The 26,610-nt window shown below is 40.6% G+C and overlaps 1 protein-coding gene across 2 annotated transcripts in view; it reads right to left on the bottom strand.

Annotated features, from left to right (window-relative positions):
- LOC104601997 (exocyst complex component SEC3A-like) overlaps positions 1-26,610 on the bottom strand; it is a 142,229-nt gene that overhangs the window by 26,759 nt on the left and 88,860 nt on the right. Inside the window, exons 20-23 of one of the 2 annotated variants that reach the window (XM_088889308.1) lie at positions 14,073-14,170; positions 13,835-13,943; positions 13,623-13,691; positions 2,958-3,097 (exon numbers count right to left, since the gene is read on the bottom strand). In XM_088889308.1, the coding sequence (XP_088745434.1) occupies positions 3,059-3,097; positions 13,623-13,691; positions 13,835-13,943; positions 14,073-14,170 (315 nt within the window). In that variant the 3' untranslated portion in view covers positions 2,958-3,058. Of the gene's footprint in view, positions 1-2,957; positions 3,098-13,622; positions 13,692-13,834; positions 13,944-14,072; positions 14,171-26,610 lie in introns of those variants that run through there. The other variant, XM_010265526.2, reaches the window with a different exon arrangement.

The raw sequence follows: 26,610 nt of genomic DNA, 5'->3' as shown, positions 1-26,610 counted from the left end.
ATATTCCATTCGCCTCATGGCCACTCCCAATCACTTTCTGAGACTCCAGATCCTGAAAAACACAGTTCAATGACTTAGGCTACTTACAGATAACAAATTTGTTTTTATCTTGGGTACATGAAGAGCAGAACGAAGTACCAAGGAATCTGTAGCCTTGATGGTTCCCTTGCCAGAGATAAGGGCAAGAGAGCCATCGGCTGGGGTGATTTTGTCACGGCCAGGAAGTAAATCATAAGAACAAACAAAGTGGAAACACTGGTGATATGATTAGAAGCACTAGAATCAATAATCCAAGGGATCCTACAATTACCTAAAATAGTTGCATGATTGGTAGAAGCCCGTATACCTGAATTAGCAAATGCAGAAGAGGTTGAATTTCCTGGAGGGTTGGAATAAGAGGCCACACCCTCTAGGTGATTGATCATCCTCCCAAACATCTCATATTCTGCATTCATACCTGGTAACTGCTCACTAGCAGTCGTCTCTTCAGTTTGGTATTTGTCATTATCTGGACCAGTAGCAATATTAGCACTCCCTGCCTTCATATTATCAGACTTCTTTTGAAACTGAAGAGGAAGAAGCTCAGGATGCAATTTCCAACACTTGTCTTTAGTGCGTTTTAGTTTCTTACAATACTCACAAATAATTTCTTTCTTCCTTGAGCTACTTGGAGTCCCTACAACTCCATTGGTTTCACTCCTATATTAGCAAAGTGATCATTTAGACCAGTCCTTGGACCTGAACAAGTCTCCTGCTTTCTTCACTACTTACCAAGGCATAGGCTTGAGATAGTGAAACACTATCCTTGGATAAAATATTTTGCTTTGTGATGTCATACTCTCAACATCATTAATGGTGTTTCAGGCTATAGTTTCTTTCCATAAAGACTTCAGTATTGAGAAATACACAACTAATGGTTTCTCCCCCTGTCTCAAATTCTTCACATCACTTTTCAGCTTGTATGCTCTGGCCACATTTAATTTCTAGGAATAGGTTTCAACAACACTATCCCAAATTTCCTTTGCTGAATTCATCCACACGTAGTGCTAACTAATCTGCGGTTGCATTGAGTTTACAAACCATCCAATAACAGTATAATTTTCTTGCATCCATTTTTCATACGAAGGGTTATCTTCCAAAGGAGCCTTCTTGCTCCCGGAGATAAAACCCCATTTGCCTCTATTGCAGATATGAATTTTTACTGATTGTGACCAGGCCAGATAATTAGTTCCATCCAGATTGACTGTGGTCACAGCCAGAAGAGAGTCTACAGAAGCTCCCGGAACCTGTCCGGTTTCAACAACATGCTTGTTTTCAACTTCTAGAGGGTTCATCTTCTTAAATCTTAAATACTTCAAAAATAACTTCTAACAACTTTGAATAACAACAAATGAAGACAGAACAAAAATTGTGTTGTGAGCCAACCTTTATGTAGTCGTACCTGCTAACTGCGTCACACTTGGAAGCCGGGAGAAACAGAGAAATCTCAGCCGCTCCTTGTAGACTTCACAGAACACCAATCCACTTGATTCGATCTTCAAGATGAAGGATGAGAAGACCTTCAGTCACTGAGCACCCAGGTCAAACTCCCTGTGGGGCCTGCAATCATATTTCTCCACAAAATTAGGGTTTTGGGCAGCACACTTGAATCTGTCAGGAGGATGACAAAACCAGTCCCCTTCTCTCCAGAAACCACTAACAACTGGACTGAAATAGGTTTCTTTAACTATTTCTACGATTCAGTCCTCCATACACACTGTGTATGGGAACAAAGAGGTGAAAAGAGGGAAAAGTCGAGCCTGCTCTGATACCAAGAAGAAAAACAACATTTTGAAAAGAAAGGACTGTTTAAAAAGTTGCAGAAAATCAAAAGAAAGTAGCAGAAATCAGGTTTCAAGAAGAGAGAAGAAGAAGAAGGTGGCAGCTACTAGGGTTCAAAGAGAGATTTTCGAACATAACCTTCTCTCTTACACCCCTAATTCCATTTCATTAAGTTAAACTTTAATAATTTATAGAGAGGCCCCTAGTTGGGCAGAAAATTAAAAAACATAACACAAGAAAGAATAAAGCCAAGATTAAGGCCCACTACAGCAAAGAACGTAAAAGATAAAGAAGGATAAACAGCCTATGGGCCATTTGGCCCATCTACTCTATAGAATTGATAAACTTTAGTAGTGTTTTTAACCTGGGAAGAGGTGGTTGTTACTCTATCCCAAATATCTTAGGTTGAAGAGAGAAACATGTAATTCCTGGCTATATGCAGTTTGCATTGAGCATAACAGCCATGACATTACCAAAAAATTATCTTGTTCCTACTTGTTAAACTTCGGGTCTTTAGGCTTTGGTTTAGTCTCCTTGCCTTTGAGAAATCCTAAATTATCCCATCCCCCAATAGTAAGCTTAGCTGATTGGGACCACTCAAGGAAGTTGGTTCCATTAAGTTTCACAATGGCTATCATCCCACTAGTGACATCAATGCTTCCAGGAAGAACACTGGAGGTAATCCAAATATCTTTGGGAGGTTCCATAGTTTATAGCTTCTAGGAACAACAAGCCTACTCCAAGAACACTCTCTAACCACTCCCAAGGCTTCCTAGCCACAATCAGACCAAAGACAAACCCCAACAATCGGGTTCAATCACGGTTTAGTAGTAAAAAAGGGCAAAAAAAGGAGTTGGCGACAAAATCAAAGGGAAGAAAAATCCCCAAAAGCCTTCTGGGGACCAAAAAATATGAAACCACTTCCTGTCTTCAAAGAAATTTGAGCCGATCTGAATGATATAGGTCTCACATATTCAAACAGCTGCAATTAGCAAACCAAGAAGGAAGAACCATTTCTGAAATTTTATGTAATTTCAGTCTAAAGAATATAGAAAAGCATCTAAACACCTTCAAACATCCACAATATGCATATCAAAATTCTTCTAAAAGAAGGGAAAATCAAACCCTACCAAAATCAAGATCAGTTGCCGCTGGCCATATGGACCATTGATGTCATTCGCTGGTGGTATGACATCAGCAGGCTACTGGGATGACGAAGCTCCTCAACAAAGAACCTCTAGACTTCCCTGCTTTGATACCAAGATGCAGACTCGAGCTAGGAGCAAGAAGGTGAAGAAGAATAAGGAGAAGAAACGTTCAAATGTGTGGGGTGTGTTACTATTCACTCCCACAAAGAAAGATTTATATTAAGAGTAAATTACACATATGCCCTTAGCATGCCCAAAATACAAAAAGACCAAGTAAAACAAATTATACCGTACAAATAAAACATATTTTCAACTGGATTAAATTATTTGGAATGGTCTAAAAGTATAAAAATGTTTGTTGGAGCCAAGGGAAAGTTAGGGTATCTCACTAGGAAGACCAAGGGACCTATTAAAGAAAGAGCTAATTGTGATAAGTGGGAACAAGAGAACTACTTAATCATGTCCTGTCTTGTTTCTTCTATTCAGCATTCATAGAGAAAAAAACTTCATGTGGGCTGAAACTACTAAGGAGATTTGGGGCCAAGAAAAATTAGCTTATTCTGAACAAAGGCATTTTGCTAGAATCTATCTTTTACAAGTTGAATCATCAACCTATAAGCAAGGGGACAAATTTCTTACAACCTACTATTCTTCTCTCACATCTATGTGGAAGGGTTTGGACCACTATAGAACCATTTATTAGGAAAATGATGATGATGCTGGCTTTTGCCTATAGAAAATTTCTTTCTCAAGAAAGAGTATTTGCCTTTTTGGCATGTCTGAATTTCATTTATGAACCTATTCGAGTTCAGATTTTGGGTAGCAAAGAACTCTCAGGTCTTATAGAAGCCTTTGCTTTGGTTCAATCCAAGGAAACTAGGAAGACGGCCATGAATCCTCCTGAGGGGGAGCAAGTTGCTTTGCTAACAAAGGGTGAAAACAAGAGAGGTGATATGAAGAAACGTGGTGATTTTGGTAAGGATAAATTATGGTGTATCCACAATAGAAGGTCTGGAAACACTAAGGATTAGTGTTGGGATTTACATGGAAAACCTAAAATGTTCCAAGGGAAGCAGAGCAAAAAAGCTAATGCAGCCAATACTGCCCCAACTACACCAAATCAAGGGGGACCCATCAATAGTCAAGTAATGGTGGCTCCTCCACTATAAAATCTATGAGATCAGCACCTAAGGGTGGTCTTCTAAGTACCATGTGATCAATTTGAACCGTTTGGGCATGTTCTCAGACAATTGGAGGAAACTTCTCTAACTCCCTCCACTTCTTATGCAGCAAACTCAGGTACCCATTCTAATGCTTTTCATGTTTCATCCATTTTTTCTCGATCTCCCCAGATCATTGATTCAAAGGCCACAAATCATATGACCCACAAGTCTTCTCTTTTCTCTTCTTTTTGTGTTTTGTCTGTAAAACTTGCTAATGGCTCTTTCTCTTCCTTTTCAGTTAGGAAAAAGAAAACATTAACCAAGATGAATGGCTTGTTCAGATAGGACCAAGATCAGCCAACATGCTACCAAATAATTTATCTAGCCAATGAGTGACCAAAGATGATTTCCATTGGGGTGTCTAAGGTCGAGAAGTGGGTTTTGTCTATGTATTATTACATTTCTATTTTGATTAATGAAATCCATAATTTTGTTTCTGATCTGAAGAAAACAGACCTTGAGAGTTCGGCAATGAGGGTTTAGAGAATGAGAGTTTCGAACATTACTCTCTCTCTAACACCCTAACACCATTTTATTAAGATAAACTTTGAATAATTACAAGGAGGCCCTTAGTTGGGAAAGAATTTACACAGAACATAACATAGAAAGGATGGGCCCAGAGTAAGGCCCATTACAGACAAGAACATAAACAATAAGAAAGAATAAAAGAATAAACAGCCTATGGGCCATTCGGCCCATCTTCTCTACACTCCCCCTCAAGCTAAGCATAGATGTCAATCATGCCAAGCTTGCCAGTATCATGCTGAAGTTTTGCCTTGGGAATGCCTTTGGTGAGAAAAAATTTGCCAACTGTCCTTCAGATGTGATGAAAGGAAGACATACTTCACCCGAAGAGACCCTTTCTCTAATGAAGTGTCGATCAACTTCAATATGCTTAGTTCTATCATGTTGCACTGGGTTGTGAGCAACGTTGATGGCAGCCTGATTATCACAGTAGAATGGAAAGAAAGTATATTCTGTTCGCCTCATGGCCACTCTCAATCACCTTCCGAGACTCCAGATCCTGAAAAACATAGTAGGATGGAAAGAAGGTTACACAACAGTTGAGTGACTTGGTTAGACTACTTACAGACAACAAATTTGTATTTAGTCTAGGTAAGTACAGAAGGTAAGAACAAGGAATCTGTAGCCTTGATGGTTCCCTTGCCAGAAATAGGGGCAAGTGAACCATCAGCTAAAGTGATTTTATCACGTCCAGGAAGCAAGTCATATGAAACAAACAGGGTAGAAAGGTTGGTCATATGATCAGAAGCACCTGAGTCAATAATCCAATGGATCTTAAGATTACCTAAAGTGGTAGCATGATTGGCAAAGGCCCTTGTACCTGAATGAGCAAATGCAGAAGGAGCTGAATTTCCTGAAGGGTTAGAAGAAGTCACATCCTCTAGATGACTGATCATCTTTCCAAACTTTTCATATTCTGCTTTCATGGCTTCTAACTGTGCACACGTAGACATTTCTTCAGTATAGTACTTATCACTATCTGGCCCAACAGCCACATTTGCACTCCCTGTCCCTTTACTATCATGTTTTTTTCTGAAACCGAATTAGAACAAGATCAGGATGTAATTTCCAGCACTTATCTTTGGTGTGCTTCGACTTCTTACAGTACTCACATATCACTTCTTTCTTTCCAGAGCCACTAGAAGTCCCAACAACCCTTTTAGATTTAATCCCCATATTTGCAAAGTGATCACTAAAACCAGCCCCTTGAAGCTGGACAACCGTCCTGCTCTCTTCACTGCTCACCAATGCATAAGCTTGTGACAATGTGGCACTCTCCTTGGATAGAATATTCTGCTTTGTGATATCATATTTTGGGTTTAGTCCGGTTAAGAACTCAAATACCCTACTTCTTTCAACCAATTTCCTGTAGGTCTCTGCATCATTGGTGGTGTCCCAGGTTACAACTTCTATTAAGTCTATTTCTTGCCACAAAGACTTCAAAGTTGAGAAGTATACAGATAATGGTTTCTCCCCCTGTCTCAGATTCTTCACATCACTTCTCAACTTGTAGGTTCTAGCCACATTTAGTTTTTGGGAATAGGTTTCAGCAACACTATCCCAGATTTCCTTTGCTGAATTCATCCATAGATAGTGTTGGCTGATCTGTGGCTGCATCGAGTTCACAAGCCACCCAATAACAGTGTAGTTCTCTTGGATCCATTTCTCATGAGATGGATCATCTTCTAGGGGAGCCTTCTTGCTCATGGAGATAAAACCCCACTTTCCTCTACTACATATATAAATCTTTACCGATTGTGACCATTCTAGATAATTAGTTCCATCTAGCTTGACTGTGGTCACAGTCAATAAAGAGTCAACAGGGGCTCCCGGAACCTGTCCGAATTCAGCAACATTCTTGTTTTCAATCTATAATGAGTCCATCCTTTTAACCACTTCAAATAAGATTTCAGCAAACTTTAACCAAACAACATCGGATGAGGATGAACAAGGGCTGTATTAAACCAGCCTCAAGCGGCAATACACAAAGCTGAGTCACACCTAAGCTGTGAGAGCCCAAAAACAGAGGCAACACCTTGTTGACTGCACGAGACACCAACAAACTTGGTTCGGCCTTCAAGAATAAATCAGAAAACTACCAAACACTGTCCACCCAGTCCAAGGTCCTTTTCTAAACAAAAAATTTAAGTACTTGCCAAACAGTACCCCAAAAGAGAAGAGAACAATCCCTACTGTCGAAGAGACCTTTTTACAAACACAAAGTGGGCAGTAGAGACGACCACACTGTCAAAGATGAAAACAGCCCCAAAGAACAGTCCATACAGGGGCCCAAAAACAATCCAAAAAGGACAATAAACAGCAGTACTGATTTCAGAGGTATTTTGGCTACTTGACAGTCTAGAAAAGAAATGAAAACAACCCAGAAATCTCTGGATTAAACCTGATCAGAGGATAGCTGAATAGCTGTACTGTTTCCAAAGGAACTTCGGAGTATAATAGTCCAGAACAAGGAAAAAAAAAATAACCCAGAAATCTGAGCACAACTTACAATATTTAAGCTTCAAATCTGGAACCGAGTTGTTTCCCCTTTTTTTCTCTGATTCTTCCTGGCCACCGAACCACTTCTCCAAGAACTTTGAGTCTTGGGCAACTTCCAATGACCTCCAAGAATCAGGCAACACGAGCTGAAGCTTCCAGCCCTAGAATACTGAAGTTGAGGCCTGCTTTGATGCCATGAAAAAAACAACCCTTGAGAGTTCGGCAATGAGGGTTTAGAGAATGAGAGTTTCGAACATTACTCTCTCTCTCTAACACCCTAACACCATTTTATTAAGATAAACTTTGAATAATTACAAGGAGGCCCTTAGTTGAGCAAGAATTTACACAGAACATAACATAGAAAGGATGGGCCCAGAGTAAGGCCCATTACAGACATGAACATAAACAGTAAGAAAGAATAAAAGAATAAACAGCCTATGGGCCATTCGGCCCATCTTCTCTACATGATCAAAAGAAAAAGAAAAGGATTTGGAGACAAAGAAAGCTCAGTAGTTCATGGATGAAGGAGCTTTTGCTTCATCTTAGACCCCTCCTCCATGCCCCCACGCTTGAAACAAAAAATAAAAAAGAATACTAGATCCAGTGAGAGAACCAAATTAATTGGACATGTTCTTATCAATTGTCATTTCTCACTACTTACATAATGCTACCTACTCCCCCTCCCCAACCGAATTTACCAGGCTAATGGCCCACTTATGCCTGATAGTTCCCTTTTGTTCATTTGACAGTCCTCCCTCCCCAAGCAGTTACATGGTAATGTATGCTATTTTAAGAGATGGGAGCATGCAGAGGTTAATAGTTAAAGGATTGTTGAGTTGGGCCAATTTCAAGTTATTGGGCTCGGTCTTTCATTTTTTATTTCTAAGTTGTTAAGTTAGGAAGTTATTGGGCTTTAGGCCCATTAGTTTATGTTTTTAAGTTGTGACTGTACAGTTACTTAAAGTAGCCACCCTACTATGGGCATTCTTGTAATCTCTCATTATTTTATTTTAAGTATATAATACTAATGAGGGGTTGGCGGCTAGACCAATTCAATTCCAGCGACATCCCACTCTCTTTTTTTCTTCTCTATTCTTCTCTATTGCTGAAATCTTTCAACTTCTACTTTTCTTCACAAGGCGTTCATCTAAAACTGTTATCAACAACTTCTACTTGGTATCAGAGTAGGCCGAAGGTTTCTTGAGCTGCTCTATCATGCAGCCCATGGTGATTTGAGAGGCTGATCGAAGACCTCAGGTAAGCCCAGTTTTTGGATTTTTGGGTGGATCTGTTTTTCCTTGTAGCTGGTATAGGGTTTCCCATCAAAATCAAGAAGAACTGGAGATAGGGATAGAGTCCTGCTTTTGTAGGACTCTTCAATTTTGACATAGGAAGTAGCACCCTAATTTTTTAGGGTTCCTTAAAGCTTTGTGAAGAGGGCGGTTCAAGACCTACCTTTTTTGGGGGTCTCTGGAGAGAGCGTCTGCCTCTTCTCTCTCTTCTCCCATCCCATAGAAAGGGAGTCTTTTGTAGGAGGATCATCTGGGGTACCAGACGGGTGTCTGTGGTATTTGAAGGGATTTATTTTATATTCTTTCATCTTAAAGTGACCTTCTAACCCTTTTTTGAGGATTATGGAGGGTAACAGAGCTGAAAACAAAACCGATAATGAAATTGAACTAGTGGGACGAGGTGTCGGAGACCTTTTTGGGGTTGGAACCATCACTACAGTTAAGTTAGATGGTACAAACTATTTAGAATGGTCACAATATGCAAAGATGGCCATTGGTGCTCATGGGAAATTGAGGTATATCACTGGTGAGGAAGTGAAACCCGGGACAAACAACTCCCGGTGGGTGTAGGAAAATTATATGGTAATGACTTGGTTGTGTAATTTGATGCTGCCCCATATAAGAAAATTTTTTTTGTGGGCAAATACAACTAAGGAAATATGGGATGGGGTTGTAGAAACCTACTCACAGAGTGAAAATGTTAGTAGAACCTATTAGTTGAGGAATCAAATTATTGCTACCAGGCAGGGAGATAGACCTATTGATGTTTATTTCTCGACCCTTAAAACCCTGTGGCAGGAGATTGACCATCTGGAGACAGTTGTTTGGGAAACCACTAAGGACGCTGCTGCCTACCAGAAGCTCTTAGAGAAGTATAGGGTCTTTGAATTTCTTGCTGGATTTAATCTCGAATATGATATTGCAAGGCAACATATCCTTTCTAGGGATAGTGTTACTCTTTCTCAGGCATATGCCTTTGTATTAGGGGAAGAGAGTAGAATGAATGTGATGATGAAGAATTCCGGTTTTGTACAATCAGCCATGGTTAGTACTGTGAAACTTAAACAGAGTGGAGACCGGGGTGGTAGTGAAATTAAGAAGGAAGATAAGAGGGATTTGATTTGTAATTACTGTAAGAAGCCTAAACACACAAGAGATACCTATTGGGAGCTTCATCCCCATCTTGTGCCAAATAGACTTAAAAATAAGAAGGGAAATGCTAACATGACTGTCACTAGTGACATACCCGAGCCCCCTACTACAACTACTTTGGAGTCTGTTGCAACTGCTACAGTGAGGGCCGAACTTGAGAGATATAGGCAGTTCCTAAATCAGCAAGATACATTCAGCCCAAATCCAGTAACAGGTGGACAGCTAGGTACAGGTGGTTCTGGTGGAGCACATTCTACTTCCTTTGCTCATACAGGTAGTTCGCATGCCACTGCAAACTATGTTTCCACTACAAGTAAGACCTTTGATTATAGATTCTGGAGCCTCAGAGCACATGACCTATAGTTCTACTCTTTTCTCCTCTTACCAACTTTGTTCTGATAGAGACAGAGTCTCCATAGCCGATGGATCTCATGTTCCCATTGTTGGGAAGGGGTCTGTCAAGATTACTGATTCCATTTCCTTACCCTCTGTCCTTCATGTTCCTGGATTGAGTACTAACTTGTTATCTGTTAGTAGTTTGACTAAGAACTTGAATTGCTCAGTGATTTTTTCTCCTAGTCATTGTGTTTTGTAGGATTTGGATTCAAAGAGGATGATTGGGAGTGGTCGTGAAGTGATTGGAATCTACCTTCTGGATGCGCTTCCTCATCATCAGGGTCATCATGTTAGCAGGGATATTGAGTCAGAGTCTATGTTAGATTATGCTTTGGCATAATCGTTTGGGTCATTTGTCTTTTTCTTCTTTACGTTTCTTATTTCCAAAGCTATTTGAGTCGGTTAATTTGTCCAGTTTAGAGTGTGAAGGTTGTCAGCTTGGAAAACATTGTAGACATTACTTTAAAGCTAGTAATAAAAGGTGTTCATCTGCTTTTGATGTTATTCATTCTGATGTGTGGGGACCATACCATGTTCCTTCTATAGGTAGCTATCGATATTTCCTTTTGTTTGTGGGTGATTTTTCTTAGTATTCTTGGATTTACTTAATGAGATCTTGTGATGAGGCACCATCCTTGGTTCGGCAAATTCATCAGATGGTACTAACACAGTTTGGGGTACGAGTGATGGTGTTCAGATCAAACAATGCTAGGGAATATTTTGAAAAGAACCTTGCTTCGTATTTGCTAGAGTATGGAGTTATCCATCAGAGCAATTGTTCTTATAGTCCACAACAGAATGGTGTTGTAGAGAGGAAGAACAGACACATTGTTGAGATTGCAAGAAGCATGATGATCACATCTACTATTCCAGTTCGGTTTTTGGGTGATGCAGTTCTCACAATAGTCTTCCTGATTAATAGGGTGCCCTCTCGTATACTTGGATTCTGCACCCCATTCAGCCTCCTTTTTCCTCAGGGGAGATGTTCCACATTCCTCTCAAGGTGTTTGGGTGTGTTTGCTTTGCACATGTTCTTGGTCCTCACCGCTCGAAGCTCGATCCAAAGGCAAAGAAGTGTGTTTTTCTTGGGTATGCAGAAAATCAGAAAGGGTGCTGCTGCTATGATCCAGTCTCTAGGAGTAAGTATGTTACTATGGATGTCACCTTTTTTGAGTCCACATCCTTTTTCTTGAAGGATCCTTCTCAGGGGGAGTGTTTTGGAGAAGTGAGTGAGTAGTTTATTCCTCTTCCAGTTACAGTTCTTGTGTCCACTCTTGTGTTTGATCCTCCTATGTCACCTATCTCACCACCTCATTTGCGTCCTGCTTCTCAGTGTTACTCACGACAACGACTTCACAGGGAGGTTGATTCCACTGCACAAGAACTCACATCACTTCTTATCGGTTCGTTGGAGACTCTAGATTCACCTGACATGGATTCAAGTATTCCTCTTGATCCTTCTAATGTTTCAATTCCTATTGATTCTACTAATCCCATTACAGATGACCTGGACCTTCCTATTGCTCTTAGAAAAGGGAAGAGAAAGTGTACTGCTCATTGTATTTCACAGTACCTATCCTACAGTGGACTTTCTCCTTCCTATCATGCTTTCCTTTCTTCTTTTGATTTTGTGTCTATACCCAAGGGTGTTAGTGAGGCTCTCTCCAAACCTAAGTGGAAGACAATTATGTAGGAAGAGATGGAAACCTTAATTAAGAATCAAACATGGGAAATTGTGGATCTATTAGAGGGAAAGGAGATTGTTGGATGTAGATGGGTTTATATAGTTAAATACAAGGCAGATGGAAGTATAGAAAGGTATAAGGCCAGATTGGTTGCAAAAGGGTACACCCAAACTTATGGCATTGATTACTTAGAGACCTTTTCACCAGTTGCAAAGATGACTTCTATTCCGATCCTTCTCTCTCTTATTGCCACATACTCTTGGCCCCTGTTTCAACTTGGTGTGAAAAATTCTTTTCTGAATGGAGATTTGCAAAGTGTATATGGATCTTCCTATTGGTTTCTACAGTGATGCTGAAAAGGGGAGGGTATGCAGACTAAAGAAGTCACTTTATGGTTTAAAATAGTCTCCTAGAGCATGGTTTGACAGGTTCAGGAAGGCCTTGATTGCTTTTGGCTACACTCAGACTCAACCAGGCCATACTTTGATTGTAAAGTGGAGGGGGTCCTTGGTGTCAGTCCTGATTGTTTATGTTGATGATATTGTTGTCACAGGAAATGACCTAAGTGATATTGACAGCTTGAAGAAGAATCTACACAGAGAATTTGAAATTAAGGATCTTGGGGAGTTGAGGTACTTCTTGGGCATTGAAGTTGCAAGATCAAAACGTGGAATTTTTATTTCTTAGAGGAAGTATGTTTTGGACCTTTTACAAGAAACAAGGAAGCTTGGAGCAAAGGCTGCTAGTACTCCTATTGATCAGAATCACAAAATTAATGCATTAGAAGGTGAGTTGGTAAAGGACATTGGGAGATATCAGAGACATGTGGGGCGATTGCTATATTTATGTATGACAAGACTAGATATCTCCTATACAATGAGTGTGGTGAGTCAATATATGCATGCCCCAAGTCTAGCATTGGGAGGCTGTTGATAGGATTCTTGCTTATCTAAAGGGACACCCAGGCAGAGGCATACTATTTGCTGACCATGGATAGTTGAAGCTAAAGGCTTATACTGATGCTGATTGGGCAAGATGCTTTGATGACAGGAGATCTACATCAGGAGTTTGCACTCTTGTTGGGAGTAATCTAGTCTCATGGAAAAATAAGAAACAAACTGGTGTGGCAAGATCAAGTGCAGAAGCTGAATATAGAGCCATGACACATGGAATTTCATAACTTCTTTGGATCCACTCCATTTTAGGAGAGATTGGTGTTGAGGTAGAAGAACCTATGATGCTGTACTGTGATAATCAGGCAACAATTAACATTGCCCACAACCCAATTCAGCATTACAGAACAAAGCACATTGAAGTGGATAGACATTTTATAAGAGAAATGGTGACTTTAGGGGAAGTTTATCTTCCATACATTGCTTCTGATCTACAACTTGCTGATGTCCTCACAAAAGGTGTTGCAAGGAATAAGCTGGAGCATGATCTACGCAAGTTGGGAATGTATGACATTTACTCCCAACTTGAGGGGGAGTGTTGAGTTGGGCCTATTTCAAGTTATTGAGCTTAGTCTTTTATTTTTTATTTTTAAGTTGTTAAGTTAGGAAGTTATTGGGCTTTAAGCCCATTAGTTTATGTTGTTAAGTTGTGACTATTCAGCTACTTAAAGTAGCCTCCCTAGTAAGGGCATTCTTGTAATCTCTCATTATTTTATTTTAAGTATATAATACAATGAGGGGTTGGCGGCCAGACCAATTAAATTTTGGCAACATCCCACTCTCTTTTCTTGTCCTCTCTTCTTCTCTACTGCTGAAACCTTTCAACTTCTACTTTTCTTCACAAGGCATTCATCTAAAATTGTTATCAGCAACTTCTACTAAGATAATATAAAGACATTGCATCATGTTTATCTATTACTTTACCAACCTCCTCTGGTGCCAGTGTGAACATGAAATCCTCAACTCTTCGAGCAAATTGGAAGAGTCTCTCAAATTGCTGCAAAGAACAAAATTCATGAAGATCTATACCCTCTTTTTTTTTTTATTAAGTTCAACATTATCCTAAGAAAAAAAGATAAAGATTCATAGTGTTACTTCTAATAGTCAAATGGAGAAATAAATGAAAAAGCAATTACTTACTATATATATAATCATGTTGATATGGCGTGTGCAGGCTTGTTCATAAGATTCACTTGCCTGGTGATAGAACTTTGCAAGCGTGGGCACAACATTAGCTAGGTCATAGAGGCTGCATGGGAATTGTTCTAATCAGCAAAATTAACATGTTAATTTGAAAAGTTAATACAAAATTGTTCAAGAAACCTGAAAGTTAGACAGCATGAGAAAGAAAAATGAAGAGCTAAGCTTTCTTAATTACCTGTTCTGGAAGGCTGCATAGTTCTCTAAAAGCACAACGTCTGCGTACTTTAAATCAGCTTGCGCAATTTTCTCCAGAGTCACAAACATTATGCTGACCTGTTCCAGACATGTTCACAATATCTCATGAGCTTAAGTTCCTAACAAACTAATCAAGTCAACAAAACTAATAACAATACCTTTAACTTTGCAATGTTGGTGTGAAATAAAACAATTACAGGCAAATGTTTTCAGTAAAAATCGTGACTAACAAGGCAATGTATTTAAATAATATGGATACTAAAAAAGAACAGAACTAAACAGATGCAGCCAAAATTTTAGCAATAAAAAGGTTATTAATAGCAAATATTGCAAGTAGATGGGAAAATATTCATTAAAATCAATAAGAACTTTAACACACAAAATGCTTCATGTTTGAAGGTAATAAAGATCAGATGCAAACAAAACCTATTAGTATTTTGATAAATTAGCAAACCCTTCAGTAGAGAAGATGGGCCAAATGTCCCATAGGCTGTTTGTCTTATTTTATCTTTTTATGTTCTTTGCTGTAATGGGCCTCAATTTGGGCCTTTTTTTCTCTTATGTTATGCTTTTAATTATCTGCCCAACCAGGGACCTCTCTATAAATTACTAAAGTTTAAGTTAGTGAAATAGGATTAGAGCTGTAAGAGGAGATTATGTTCGAAATCTCTCTTTGAACCCTTATTGCTGCCATCTTCTTCTTCCTCTTCTCTCTTCTTGAAACCTGATTTCTGCTACTCTCAATTGATTCTCTGCAATATTTTGAACAATCCTTTCATTTCAAAAGGTTGTTTTTCTTTTTGGTATGAGAGCGGGCTCTTCTTCTTCTTCTCTTTTTCACCTCTTTTTTCCCATACACAGTGTGTATGGAGAACTGAATCGGATGAGTAGTTAAAGAAACCTGTTTCAGCCCAGTTGTTAGTGGTTTCTGGAGAGGAGACAGCTTTTGTCGTCCTCCTGACAGCTTCAAGTGTTTTGCCTGAAACCCTAATTTTCTGGAGAAATCTGATTGCGGGCCCCATAGGGGGTTGACCTGGGTGCTTAGTGACTGAAAGACCTCTTGTTCTTCATCTTGAAGATCGATTCAAGTTGCTTGGTGTTCTGTGAAGTCTACAAGGTGCGGCTGAGTTTTCTCTATTTCTCCCGGGTTCCGAGTGTGATGCAGTTAGCAGGTATGGCTGCATAGAGATTGATTCACAACACAGTTTTTCTTCTGTCTTCATTGATTGTTATTCAAAGTTATTAGAAATTATTTTCGAAGTATTTAAGAAGATGGACCCTTCAGAAGTTGAAAACAAGCATGTTGCTGAATCCGGACAGGTTTTGGGAGCCTTTGTTGACTCTTTACTGGCTATGAGTCAAGCTAGATGGAACAAATTATCTGGTTTGGTCATAATCAGTAAAAATTCATATCTGCAGTAGAGGCAAATGGGGTTATATCTCGGAGAGCACAAAGGCTCCCTCAGAAGATGATCCATCCTATGAAAAATGGATGCAAGAAAATTATATTGTAATTGGATGGCTTGTGTGTTAGACAGTTGTATGCCCTTAGCTTCAATCAGAATTATGTACATTATGAATTTATTGTAAATGAATAAAGTACACATTTGATTCATGTTCATGTGGTGTGTTTCTGTGTAATACCCTTAAACTGGACACTTAATGAGACTGGTGTTAGTTTAGAATGTTCACAGCCATTGGGTATGAAAGCTGAACCACTGTAGTCGAAGTAGCAGAGAAGAGGAGAAGAAGAAGAGATGCTGAAAATGTCGAACTGTACTAGCCAGTCGACCAGTTCTTTATTTATAGATGAATATAGTACAAGGTACAAGAAATTACTGGGATGCCCCTGATTAGTGATGGGACACCCAGATGACTTAAATCATTAAACAGGATTAGGCCCATTAACACAAGCCCAGTTACAAGATAAGTTAAAACATAAGAATGGGCTAATAAGAACTCTTATCAGCCGAACATCACTCTAACATTCTAACACTCCCCCTCAAGCTAAGCATAGATATCAATCATGTTTAGCTTGCCAAGTATGTCCCTGAACTTCGTTGATGCCAGCCCTTTAGTTAATACATCTGCAATCTGCATCTCTGATGGAGTATAAGGCACACAGAGTTCTCCTGAAATAATTCTCTCTCTGACAAAGTGTCGATCAATTTCAATATGTTTTGTCCTGTCATGCTGCACAGGATTGTTGGCAATGTTGATAGCAGCTTTATTATCACAATACAGCTTGAGAGGACCCTCTGTCTTGATACCAAGCTCATTAAGGAGAGTCTTGAGCCATAAGAGTTCAGCAACCCCGTGTGCCATAGCCCGGTATTCTGCTTCTGCACTTGATCTAGCCACAACATTCTGCTTCTTACTACGCCATGTGACTAGGTTTCCTCCCAAGAATGTACAGTAACCTGAGGTTGATTTTCAGTCTCCAACAGACCTAGCCCAATCAGCATTAGTGTAGGCTTCAATTTCAAGTCTGCTGTTTTTTCTGAATAAAATCCCTTTCCTTGGGCAAGTCTTCAAGTATCTGAGGATTCTTTCCACTGCTCTCATATGAGGGGTCTTTGGTGAGTGCATGAATTGACTGACAACATGCACTGCATAGGCAATGTCTGGCCGAGTAAGGGATAAGTATATCAGTTTTCCTACCAACTTTTGGTACCTTTCCTTATCACAGTATTCCTCACCCATTGATTCTTGTAATCCATGGCTTGGTTCTATTGGAGTGTCTGCTGGCCTACACCCCATCATGCCTGTTTCCTCTAGGAGATCTAGCACATACTTTCTTTGACATATGTAGATTCCTTCTCTTGATCTAGCAACTTCAATTCCAAGAAAGTATCTCAGATTTCCCAGGTCTTTGATCTCAAAATCTGAAGCTAAGAACTCCTTCAGCCTTTTCATCTCTCACATCATTTCTAGTAATCACCATATCATCCACATACACAATGAGTGCTGTAAGTTTGTCATCCTGTCTCCTTGTAAACAATGTATGATCTGCACTGCTCTGAGTGTACCCTATTTTCTTCATGGCCAAACAAAGTCTCTCAAACCATGCCCGGGGAGATTGCTTCAAACCATATAATGCTTTCCTTAGTTTACATACCTTCTTTCCAACATCATATCCAGGTGGGGGTTCCATGAATACCTCTTCATGAAGATCACCATTTAGGAAGGCATTCTTCACATCCAGCTGATGAAGTTCCCAAGAGAATTTTGCTGCTAGTGACAGTAGAACCCTGATTGTGTTGAGCTTTGCTACTGGGGCAAAGGTTTCCTTGTAGTCAATTCCTTCCTTTTGTGTAAACCCCTTTGCCACGAGTCTGGCCTTGTACCTCTCAACTGACCCATCTTCCCTGTGCTTTACTGTGAATACCCACTTGCACCCAACAGTGCCTTTCCCTTCTGGCAGGTCCACCAATTCCCATGTCCTTTTTTTCATTAGGGCTTTCATCTCCTCATTCATGGCTTCTTTCCACCTTGGATCAGATGCCGCCTCTGAATACCTGGAAGGGACACATACAGAGGAAAGAGCAGACACAAAGGAATGATAGGCAGGGGATAAGTGTGAGTAAAAAACATAATCGGCTATGGGATGCCGAGTGGTACAAGAACGAACAGGTTTACGGAGAGCAATAGGAAGATCCAAATCTGAATTGAGTGAATCAGAATTACCTTGGATTGTAGAGACAGATTGATCTGAGTTCAACTGGTTGCAATCATGAGGTTGAGGGGCCTTCTTCCTTCTACTATATGTAAGTATCTCTTTCTCTTGTTTATTGGAACCTTCAGAAGTATCAGCCGAATCTGGAGAAGCAACTGGCATAGTGGAAGTCTCACTAGCTAGTAGTAGTGGAAGGTGCTGAAATGGGAACAAAAAGGAAGGGAGAATGAGAATCCTCTTCCAACCCACTACTCTCCCCCTGAAGAGGATTCAGAGAAGACTCGAAATAGGGTTGAAACTCAAAAAAGACTACATCCCTGGTGACATATTTTTTCTTGGAGACAGGATCATAACACTTATACCCCTTCTGCGTAGGAGAGTACCCCAAAAATATTCCCTTTGTAGCCTTAGGATCCAGCTTGGTCTTCTTTGGATCTTTCACATGTATGAAGCATGTACAACCAAAAACCTGCGGGGGAAGAGGAAATTCTGGAAGAGTGGGACACAAAACAGAGAAAGGGGTCTTCATACCCAGTACCTTAGATGGCATCCGATTTATCAGGTATGATGCAGTGAAAACAGCTTGAGACCAATATTGCTTGGGCACATTGTGCTGGAAAAGAAGGGCTCGAGCTGTCTCCAATAGATGTCTGTTCTTGCGCTCAGCGACCCCATTTTGCTGAGGGGTGTAAGCACACGATGATTGATGTAACATGCCTGCATCTTCCATGAATGAGTTCAGGGATCTTTCAAAGTATTCAGCTGCATTGTCTGAACGGAATTGCTTGATCTTTTTATCAAATTGTGTTTCAACCATCTTGCAAAACATCATAGTTATCCGGGGAACTTCTTCACGTCCTTTCAATAGATAAATCCAAGTGCACCGAGAATAATGGTCAATAAAACTGATGAAGTAACGGAAGCCATCAATGGAAACAATGGGTGAAGGACCCCAAACATCAGAATGAACCAAGTCAAAAGGGACTTGAATTTCATTACTAGAAATTGGATACATTGATCTACATTGTTTTGACATTTGACACACATCACAAATTAAACTTTGACTCGAAATGCCCTTACATAATTCGGGAAATAACATTGCTAAGGAAGAAAAGGACAAATGACCTAGCCTACCATGCCACAAGTGCAGCCTAGCTATTGACTCCACACTCTCCGGACTAGTAGTAGAAGCTTGCATGGCTGAGCTGACATCTTCATCAAAGTAGTAGAGCCCCCCATACTCATGACCACTCCCAATCGTTCTCCTCGTCAATCTGTCCTGGAAGACACAATGAGAAGGAAAGAAAGTTATACTGCAGTTCAAGTTTTTTGTAAGCTTTGAAACAGACAACAGATTTGAGGTAAGACTAGGAACATGTAGGACTGATTTAAGAGAGAGATCCTTGCTTAGGTCAACCACCCCCTTTCCAGAGATGGTGGAGAGGGACCCATCAGCTACTCTCATCTTATCCTGGCCAGACAACAAATGATATGTGGAGAATAAGGAGGACATATGTGTCATATGGTCAGTGGCTCCGGAATCAATCACCCAAGATGTAGAATTAATGGAACTAGATGCACTAAATGCAGAGGCTGTACCTGATTTGGCAAGAGAGGTGGAAGCTAAAGAATTGTTCTTCAGACGGGCTAATGCCCGACTGAGAATCTCTACCTCACTAGCTGTGAAGCCCAAAGTACTTGGTCCAGAGGAGTCGGCAGCCTGCCTTGCGGTGGAAGATGACACTGTCTGAATACTTTGTGAGTTGTCACTACTGTTGTTGGTGGCAAGATTCCCACTTGTTGTGTGGCCCTTCTGTTGCCTTTTGTCCTTTCTCAGAGCAACTGGCTTCAGATGAGGGTACAGGACCCAACATTTCTCCTTTGTGTGTTTCTCACCACCACAATGTGTACACTTGAGGGATTTCTTGTCTGAAAATCTATTCCCCTTAGTGGAGACTAAGGCTGAATGCTCTCCAGGTTGTTCTGTTGATTGTGTCTGGGAGTCAACTTGCATCTCCTTTCTCCTTACTTCTTCATTCCTCACCAGGTAGTAGAATGGTGAAGCTCAGGTAATTCATCTCTCCCTAGAATCTGTGACCTTATACCTTCATATACAGGGTCAAGACCCGCCAGAAACTTGAAGGCTCTGCCCTCCTCAATCTGCTTATCATGCCTCCCCTTATCATTAGCATTTTCCCAATCCAAAATCAAATGGTGGTCAAGCTCTTCCCAGAGGCCTTCCAGTGTTGCAAAGTAGGTTGCCACGGACATGTCTCCTTGCCTTAGGGCTGCAATGTCTTGGTTCAGCCTGTAGATTCTAGCATTGTTCTTTTTCTGGCCATATGTCTTAGATACTTTCTCCCAAATTTTAGCAGCTGTGGGGAAGTGATGAACAGTTCTGGCCACCCTAGGAGTCATAGAGGCCAGCAACCAAGACATGACTGTGGCATTTTCCTTACGCCACACGGTGTATTCAGGACTGCCAATTTCTGGTTGTTTCTTGTCTCCATCCAAATAGCCAGTGAGGTCACGAGAGGTAATAAACAGTCTTGCTGAGACAGACCACTCTCTAAAGTTATACTCATCCAATAGCACACTTGTAATCTGCAAGCTATGCAGATTAGGGTTCTCCAGGTTTGAAGACCTTATAAGAGGTCTGTTATCTTTAGAAGAAACTTCACTGGATAGTGATGACATCCTAACTTCGGTCAAGGAGTTGTTTACAGTACTGTTGGTGGTTCTGGTTAGGGCTGGTCGAAGTAGTCACAGAGTTCACAGTGCTGATAGCACACAGATAGGCTTCACCTCAGAGTTCACAGTGCTGGTAGCACACCGGATAGGCTTCACTTGGACTAAACCAGTTCGGGTACAGCAGCAAGAAAAAAATTCTGTAACTGAACCAGTTCACAGAGCTGGAGTAGGGCTGGTAACCGACCTGGAAATGATCAGTAACTGAAGTCGCCACAGTCTTGTAAAGGTTTTTCTGAACCAGTTTTGATGCAGGTTCTGATTAGCTGAAGTAACCTCAGCAGGTCCTGACAGCTCGCAACACAGTTTCAGACTTGTCGAGACTGTCACAGTTCTGAAGCAGCTCTGTTACAGCAGCAAAAAGTGTTCTGGGCTGGTAACCGACCTGTGCTATGTAGACTCCACTTTGCACTTCGAGTACTGCTACTGTAAAGGGAGTTCCCCTCCTTACAGACAACACTAGGACTGCTGAAATCAGTCCTCAACTAGGTCTGTCCTATACAGACCTCTTCTTAGCAGCCGAATAGCTACTAACTACTAGAAACTAGTAGGACTCCAGCTTCAGGGTCTTACCTCCCTTGCGCCCTACAACCAAGGGAAACCCTAGGTCGAACCTTGTGTTGTTCTCCTGCAACCCTAGGGTTTCACAGCAGCAACCCAGATAAAAAAAAAGGTGAACTACAGCAAGAAAGATGAGATGGCGTCGGCAGTAACCAGGAAAGTGCTCAATGCTCTGATACCATGAAAGCTGAACCATTGTAGTCGAAGTAGCAGAGAAGAGGAGAAGAAGAAGAGATGCTGAAAATGTCGAACTGTACTAGCCAGTCGACCAGTTCTTTATTTATAGATGAATATAGTACAAGGTACAAGAAATTACTGGGATGCCCCTGATTAGTGATGGGACACCCAGATGACTTAAATCATTAAACAGGATTAGGCCCATTAACACAAGCCCAGTTACAAGATAAGTTAAACATAAGAATGGGCTAATAAGAACTCTTATCAGCCGAACATCACTCTAACATTCTAACAGGGTAAGTCTGGGGAGATTTATCTTGCCAAGGCTGACACTGGTGTGCGGCCAACTGTCGGGGTGGCTGGTCTCAGCTACCAGGGTGAGACCCGAAGCACATGCAGTGTAGGATTAATAGAACCTTTGAACCATACCAGATTTCTAGTATTGCCCTGGACCTTGGAGATAAATGGGCAAAACTGGAAAGTTACACCTAATCCCTAGACTCGATTATGATACTACACTAGATGTCGGATTGGCCTGTCTTTGATGTACCAATCAGTGAGATCCTTAGTGGGGGTCAAAACCTGGGTATGTTGGGACAGTCTGAGAATTCATTTGAGTGGGTGATCATAGTGATAGGATCAGCCCCTTTGTCGGACAAAGGTAATGATCGGGAATGCACTCTCTCTGATGGAAACCAAGACTTCCGACAACCAATTTCAATTGTTGAGATTTTGTTTTGCAAAATATATTTATATATATATATATATATATATATATATATATATATATATATATGTGTGTGTGTGTGTGTGTGTGTTATGGTTTCGAAATGATTTGCAAAAGGTTTTAATTCCCGGGATCTATGTAAGCGGAGAGTGCAACACTGTTCCTTGCAGTCGAGGGAGAGGTCCTCCCTTGTCGGGCAGTGTTTGATCATTATGGGCTAAGAGGTTAAGTGTAAAACCATTGAGGATAATACCTGATGGGCTAATCTTGCATCTGCCCACAAGTCCCTGGGTGTTATAAGGTGGCTTGGCCCAGGGACCACTTAGGGTAAGTATTGGGCCCATAGAGCCCATAAGATGGGTTTTAGGGGGTGCACTGTCCATAACAGTGTATTCGGCCAGGCCTTGTAACAAAGGCTAGGCTGAACCCATGTGGCTGATGTGTAGATCAATGTTTGGGTCCCACGCCATACAAGGAAGCCCAACTGGGCAGCAGTTTGGAAGGCTAAGTGAGTACATAACCTTAAATGGGCCTTAAGCCCATTTCAAACTGGGCTGATTTGATCAGTCAATTAAAGGGGGCAAATTCTGAGAAGGATCAGCTGATAGGATTGGGCCTAGACCCTATCCACTTAGAGAGTCCAAGATCTAAATGAGATTTAGATCTGGAAGCCTCCTAATTAGATTAGGAGATAGCTAATCTGATTTGTAGATAAGATAATGGTTATCCCTTATCACTTAAAGGGAATTCTAATCCAAATATGAATTGGATTAGCAACTCCTAATGGGATTAGGAGCTGATCCCTTTAAGATTATGAAAGAAAAGAAAGGGGCGGCAACTGTGATTGATTGATGTTCAATTCTCTTCAGAGCTGAAAATCACAAGAAGAGAGATTTTTGCACCCTGCGAATTCTCTCTTGCCGCCTCCTTCCTGTCGCCGCCATCACCTTCAGTTCGATCTCCAGTTCTTGGGAGAAATCAAGATTTGATCTTGATTCCAATCTTTTGGGAAAAGATTGGTTGGAGCTGTACTCACAAGCCGTCCAGTTGATTCTAGCGAAGGGTCAAGTTCTTGTGGAAGAACATTGCTGATTCTGCTCCATCCTTGGATCATTCCTTGGGCGTGAACACCTCCATTGGGAGATATTGCTTCTCTGTATCAGGTACATCCTCCCTCCTATTCCTTTTGGTTCAGATCTGGTTTGGTTCTTGATTCAAGATTGATCCTTGAAAAACATGTTTTTCTAAATATAGGGAATTCGATTCCCTGCAAAGATGGAAGAAATTTTAGAAATTCGCCCTTTCCATTCCGCAAGACTTGGGCGTCCATGTGATGGATATCCCATCCCTTCATTGTGAACTCAATGCAACCTTATATTAGTAAACAGTATTTGTGGATGAATTCAACAAAGGAAGTATGGGATAGTGTTGCTGAAACCTATTCCCAGAAATTAAATGTAATTAGAGCATACAAGCTGAGGAGTGATGTGAAGAATTTGAGACAAGGGGAGAAACCTTTAGCTATTTATTTCTCAATACTAAAATCTCTAGGGCAAGAAATTGATTTGATGGAAACTGTAGCCTGGGAAAGCACTAATGATGCCAAGACCTACGGGAAACTTGTTGAGAGAAATAGGGTGTTTGAGTTTTTGACAGGGCTGAATCCATAATATGACATCACAAAGCAAAATATCTTATCCAAGGATAGTGTTTCACTATCTCAAGCCTATGCCTTGGTAAGTAATGAAGAAAGCAGGAGACTAGTCCAGGTTCAAGGGGCTGGTCTAAATGATCACTTTGCTAATATGGGAGTGAAACCTAAGAGAGTTATAGGAATCCCAGTTGGCTCAAGGAAGAAAGAAATTATTTGTGAGTATTGTAAGAAACCAAAACACACAAAAGACAAGTGTTGGAAATTGCAACTGGAGCTTCTTCCCCTTCATTTTCGAAAGAAGTCTGATAATATGAAGGTAGAGAGTGCGAATATTGCTACTGGTCCAGATAGTGACAGATGTCTAACTAAAGAGAATACTGCTAGTGAGCAGTTAGCAGCTATGAAGGCAGAGTATGAGAAGTTTGGAAGGATGATCAGTCACCTAGAGGGTGTGGCCTCTTCTTCCAACCCTCCAAGAAATTCAACCTCTTCTGCATTTGCTCATGCAGGTATACGGGCTTCTGCCAATCATGCAACTATCTCGGGTAATCGTAGGATCCTTTGGATTATTGATTCGAGTGCTTCTGATCATATGACCAGCCTTTCCACTTTGTTTGTTTCTTATGATTTACTCCCTGGACGTGACAAAATCACCCTAGCCGATGGCTCTCTTGCTCCTATCTTTGGCAAGGGAATCATCAAGTCTACAGACTCTTTGGTACTTTCTTCTGCTCTTCATGTACCCAAACTAAATACAAATTTGTTATCTGTAAGCAACCTAACTATGTCTTTGAACTGCTGTATAACTTTTTTTCCTTCCTACTATGTTTTTTGGGATCTGGAATCTTAGAAAGTGATTGGGAGTGGCCATGAGGCGATTGGAATATATCTACTGGACACTCTTGGATAGAGCCACGGACAACCTAGAAAAGCTGCTTTTGGATCTACATCTTCAGATTCTGTCAATCATGTCATGTTATGTCATTTTCGTTTGGGTCATCTTTCTTTTTCTACATTATATCATTTATTCCTATAACTATTTAAGGGAATTAATTTGTCCAGTCTTCATTATGAGTCGTGTGAATTGTGAAAACATTGTAGAAGCAGTTATCCTTTGAGTAATAAAAGATCTCATTTTCATATTGTGCACTCTGATGTGTGGGGGCCTTACCACTTACCTTCTATGAGTGGCTACAAAATATTTTATCTTGTTCATTAATGATTTTTCATGATTCACTTGGATATTTTTGATGAAGTCCCATGATGAAGTTCCTAGACTTGTGAGGCAATTCCATGAATTTGTTCTAACCTAGTTTGATACCAGAATTAAAATTTTTAGATCCGACAATACAAAAGAATATTTTGAGAAAAACCTAACCTGTTATCTCACTGATTTGGGGGTTATTCACCAAAACTCCTATGTTAGGACCCCATAATAGAATGGAGTTGTTGAAAGAAAAAATCGGCATATTGTTGAAGTTGCAAGAAGTATCTTGTTTGCCTCACATGTCCCTACAAAATTTTGGGGTGATGTTCCCACTGCAACCTACCTAATCAACCATATGCCATCTAGGGTATTGGGGTTTAAGTCTCTCTTCAGTCTTCTTCATCCGGGCAAGGACCTTTTTCCTATTCCACTCTGTGTCTTTGGCTGCACTTGTTATGTACATATTCTAAGTGTCCAAAGACATAAATTTGAACCAAAATCTCACAAGTGTATTTTCCTTGGTTATTGCCCCACACAAAAGGGTTATTTTTGTTTTGATACGAAGACTAGAACTCGGTATGTCTCAATTGATGTCACCTTTGATGAGATTTCTTCTTTTTATGATTCTTCTTAGGAGAGGCATTGTCCAAAGGGAGACAATTTGTCACAGTTGTTTGCTCTCCCCCTTTTTGTCCCAGTTGAGCCTTCTTCTGAGCCTCTTCCTCCTTCAAATGAGTCAAGGGAGGATCAATCATCTCATTCTCATTCTAGTGTTCCTATCCCTCCTCCATTACCTCATCATCCTCTTTTTAATCCCAGGTTGTACCAATGGCAGAGAACTAGAAGTGAGCAGATTGTTTCCCCTTCACCGCATGAGCCTCCTGCACTTCCAGTCACAAAAGAGACAATAGGTATTGATACAGCCCCTTTGGAGCCATCCTTCCCAGACCTTTATACCCCTATTGCTATCAGGAAAGGAAAAAGGAAGTGTACTGCACATTGCATTTCCAAACACCTTTCTTATAGTTTGCTCTCTCCTTCATATTTTGGCTATCTTTCTTTTGTTGCTTCTAACCCAATACCCAGGTCTGTGTCAGAAGCTCTTACTATTCCAGAATGGAGGGATGCTATGAGAACAGAAATTGATTCCCTGTGTTTCGACTGCTGCTACAGTAGTCCGAACAGGAAGAGGAGAAGAAGAAGAAGAAGAAGAAGAGGAAGAGAAGAAGAAGGGTCTGTCGAAAATCTGATGGTTAACCCATCCAGTCGACCCCCTTAATCTATATTAGATTCTAATCATGTTTACAAAGACAGAAATGCCCTTACTTAAGTGTGGGGCAGAGTAACTCTAATAACACAACCACATAAGCAAGTTACTTAATAAACAGAAGAAGACTAAACTACCCCTATTCGGCACATCTTAACACTCCCCCTCAAGCTGGAGAATATATGTCATATAATCCCAGCTTGTTACATAGATAGTTCACTTTCCCTGAGTTTAGAGCTTTTGTAAACAAATCTGCCCACTGGTCATTGGAGCCCACATGTTCTGTATTTATCTCTCCGGCAAGAACCTTCTCTCTCACAAAGTGGCAATCAACCTCTATGTGCTTTGTTCTCTCATGAAAGACAGGATTGGAAGAGATATGGAGTGCAGCTTGGTTGTCACAGTACAATTTTATAGGTTTATCCATGTGAAACCCAATTTCTTGTAGAAGATTCCTCAGCCACACTAATTCACAGGTAGTGTGAGCCATGGCCCTATATT

The sequence above is a fragment of the Nelumbo nucifera genome, chromosome 6 (assembly GCF_055504915.1).
Source record: "Nelumbo nucifera cultivar China Antique chromosome 6, China Antique-T2T, whole genome shotgun sequence".
Classification (NCBI taxonomy): Eukaryota; Viridiplantae; Streptophyta; class Magnoliopsida; order Proteales; family Nelumbonaceae; genus Nelumbo; species Nelumbo nucifera.
This window is presented reverse-complemented; position numbering and strand designations above follow the sequence as displayed.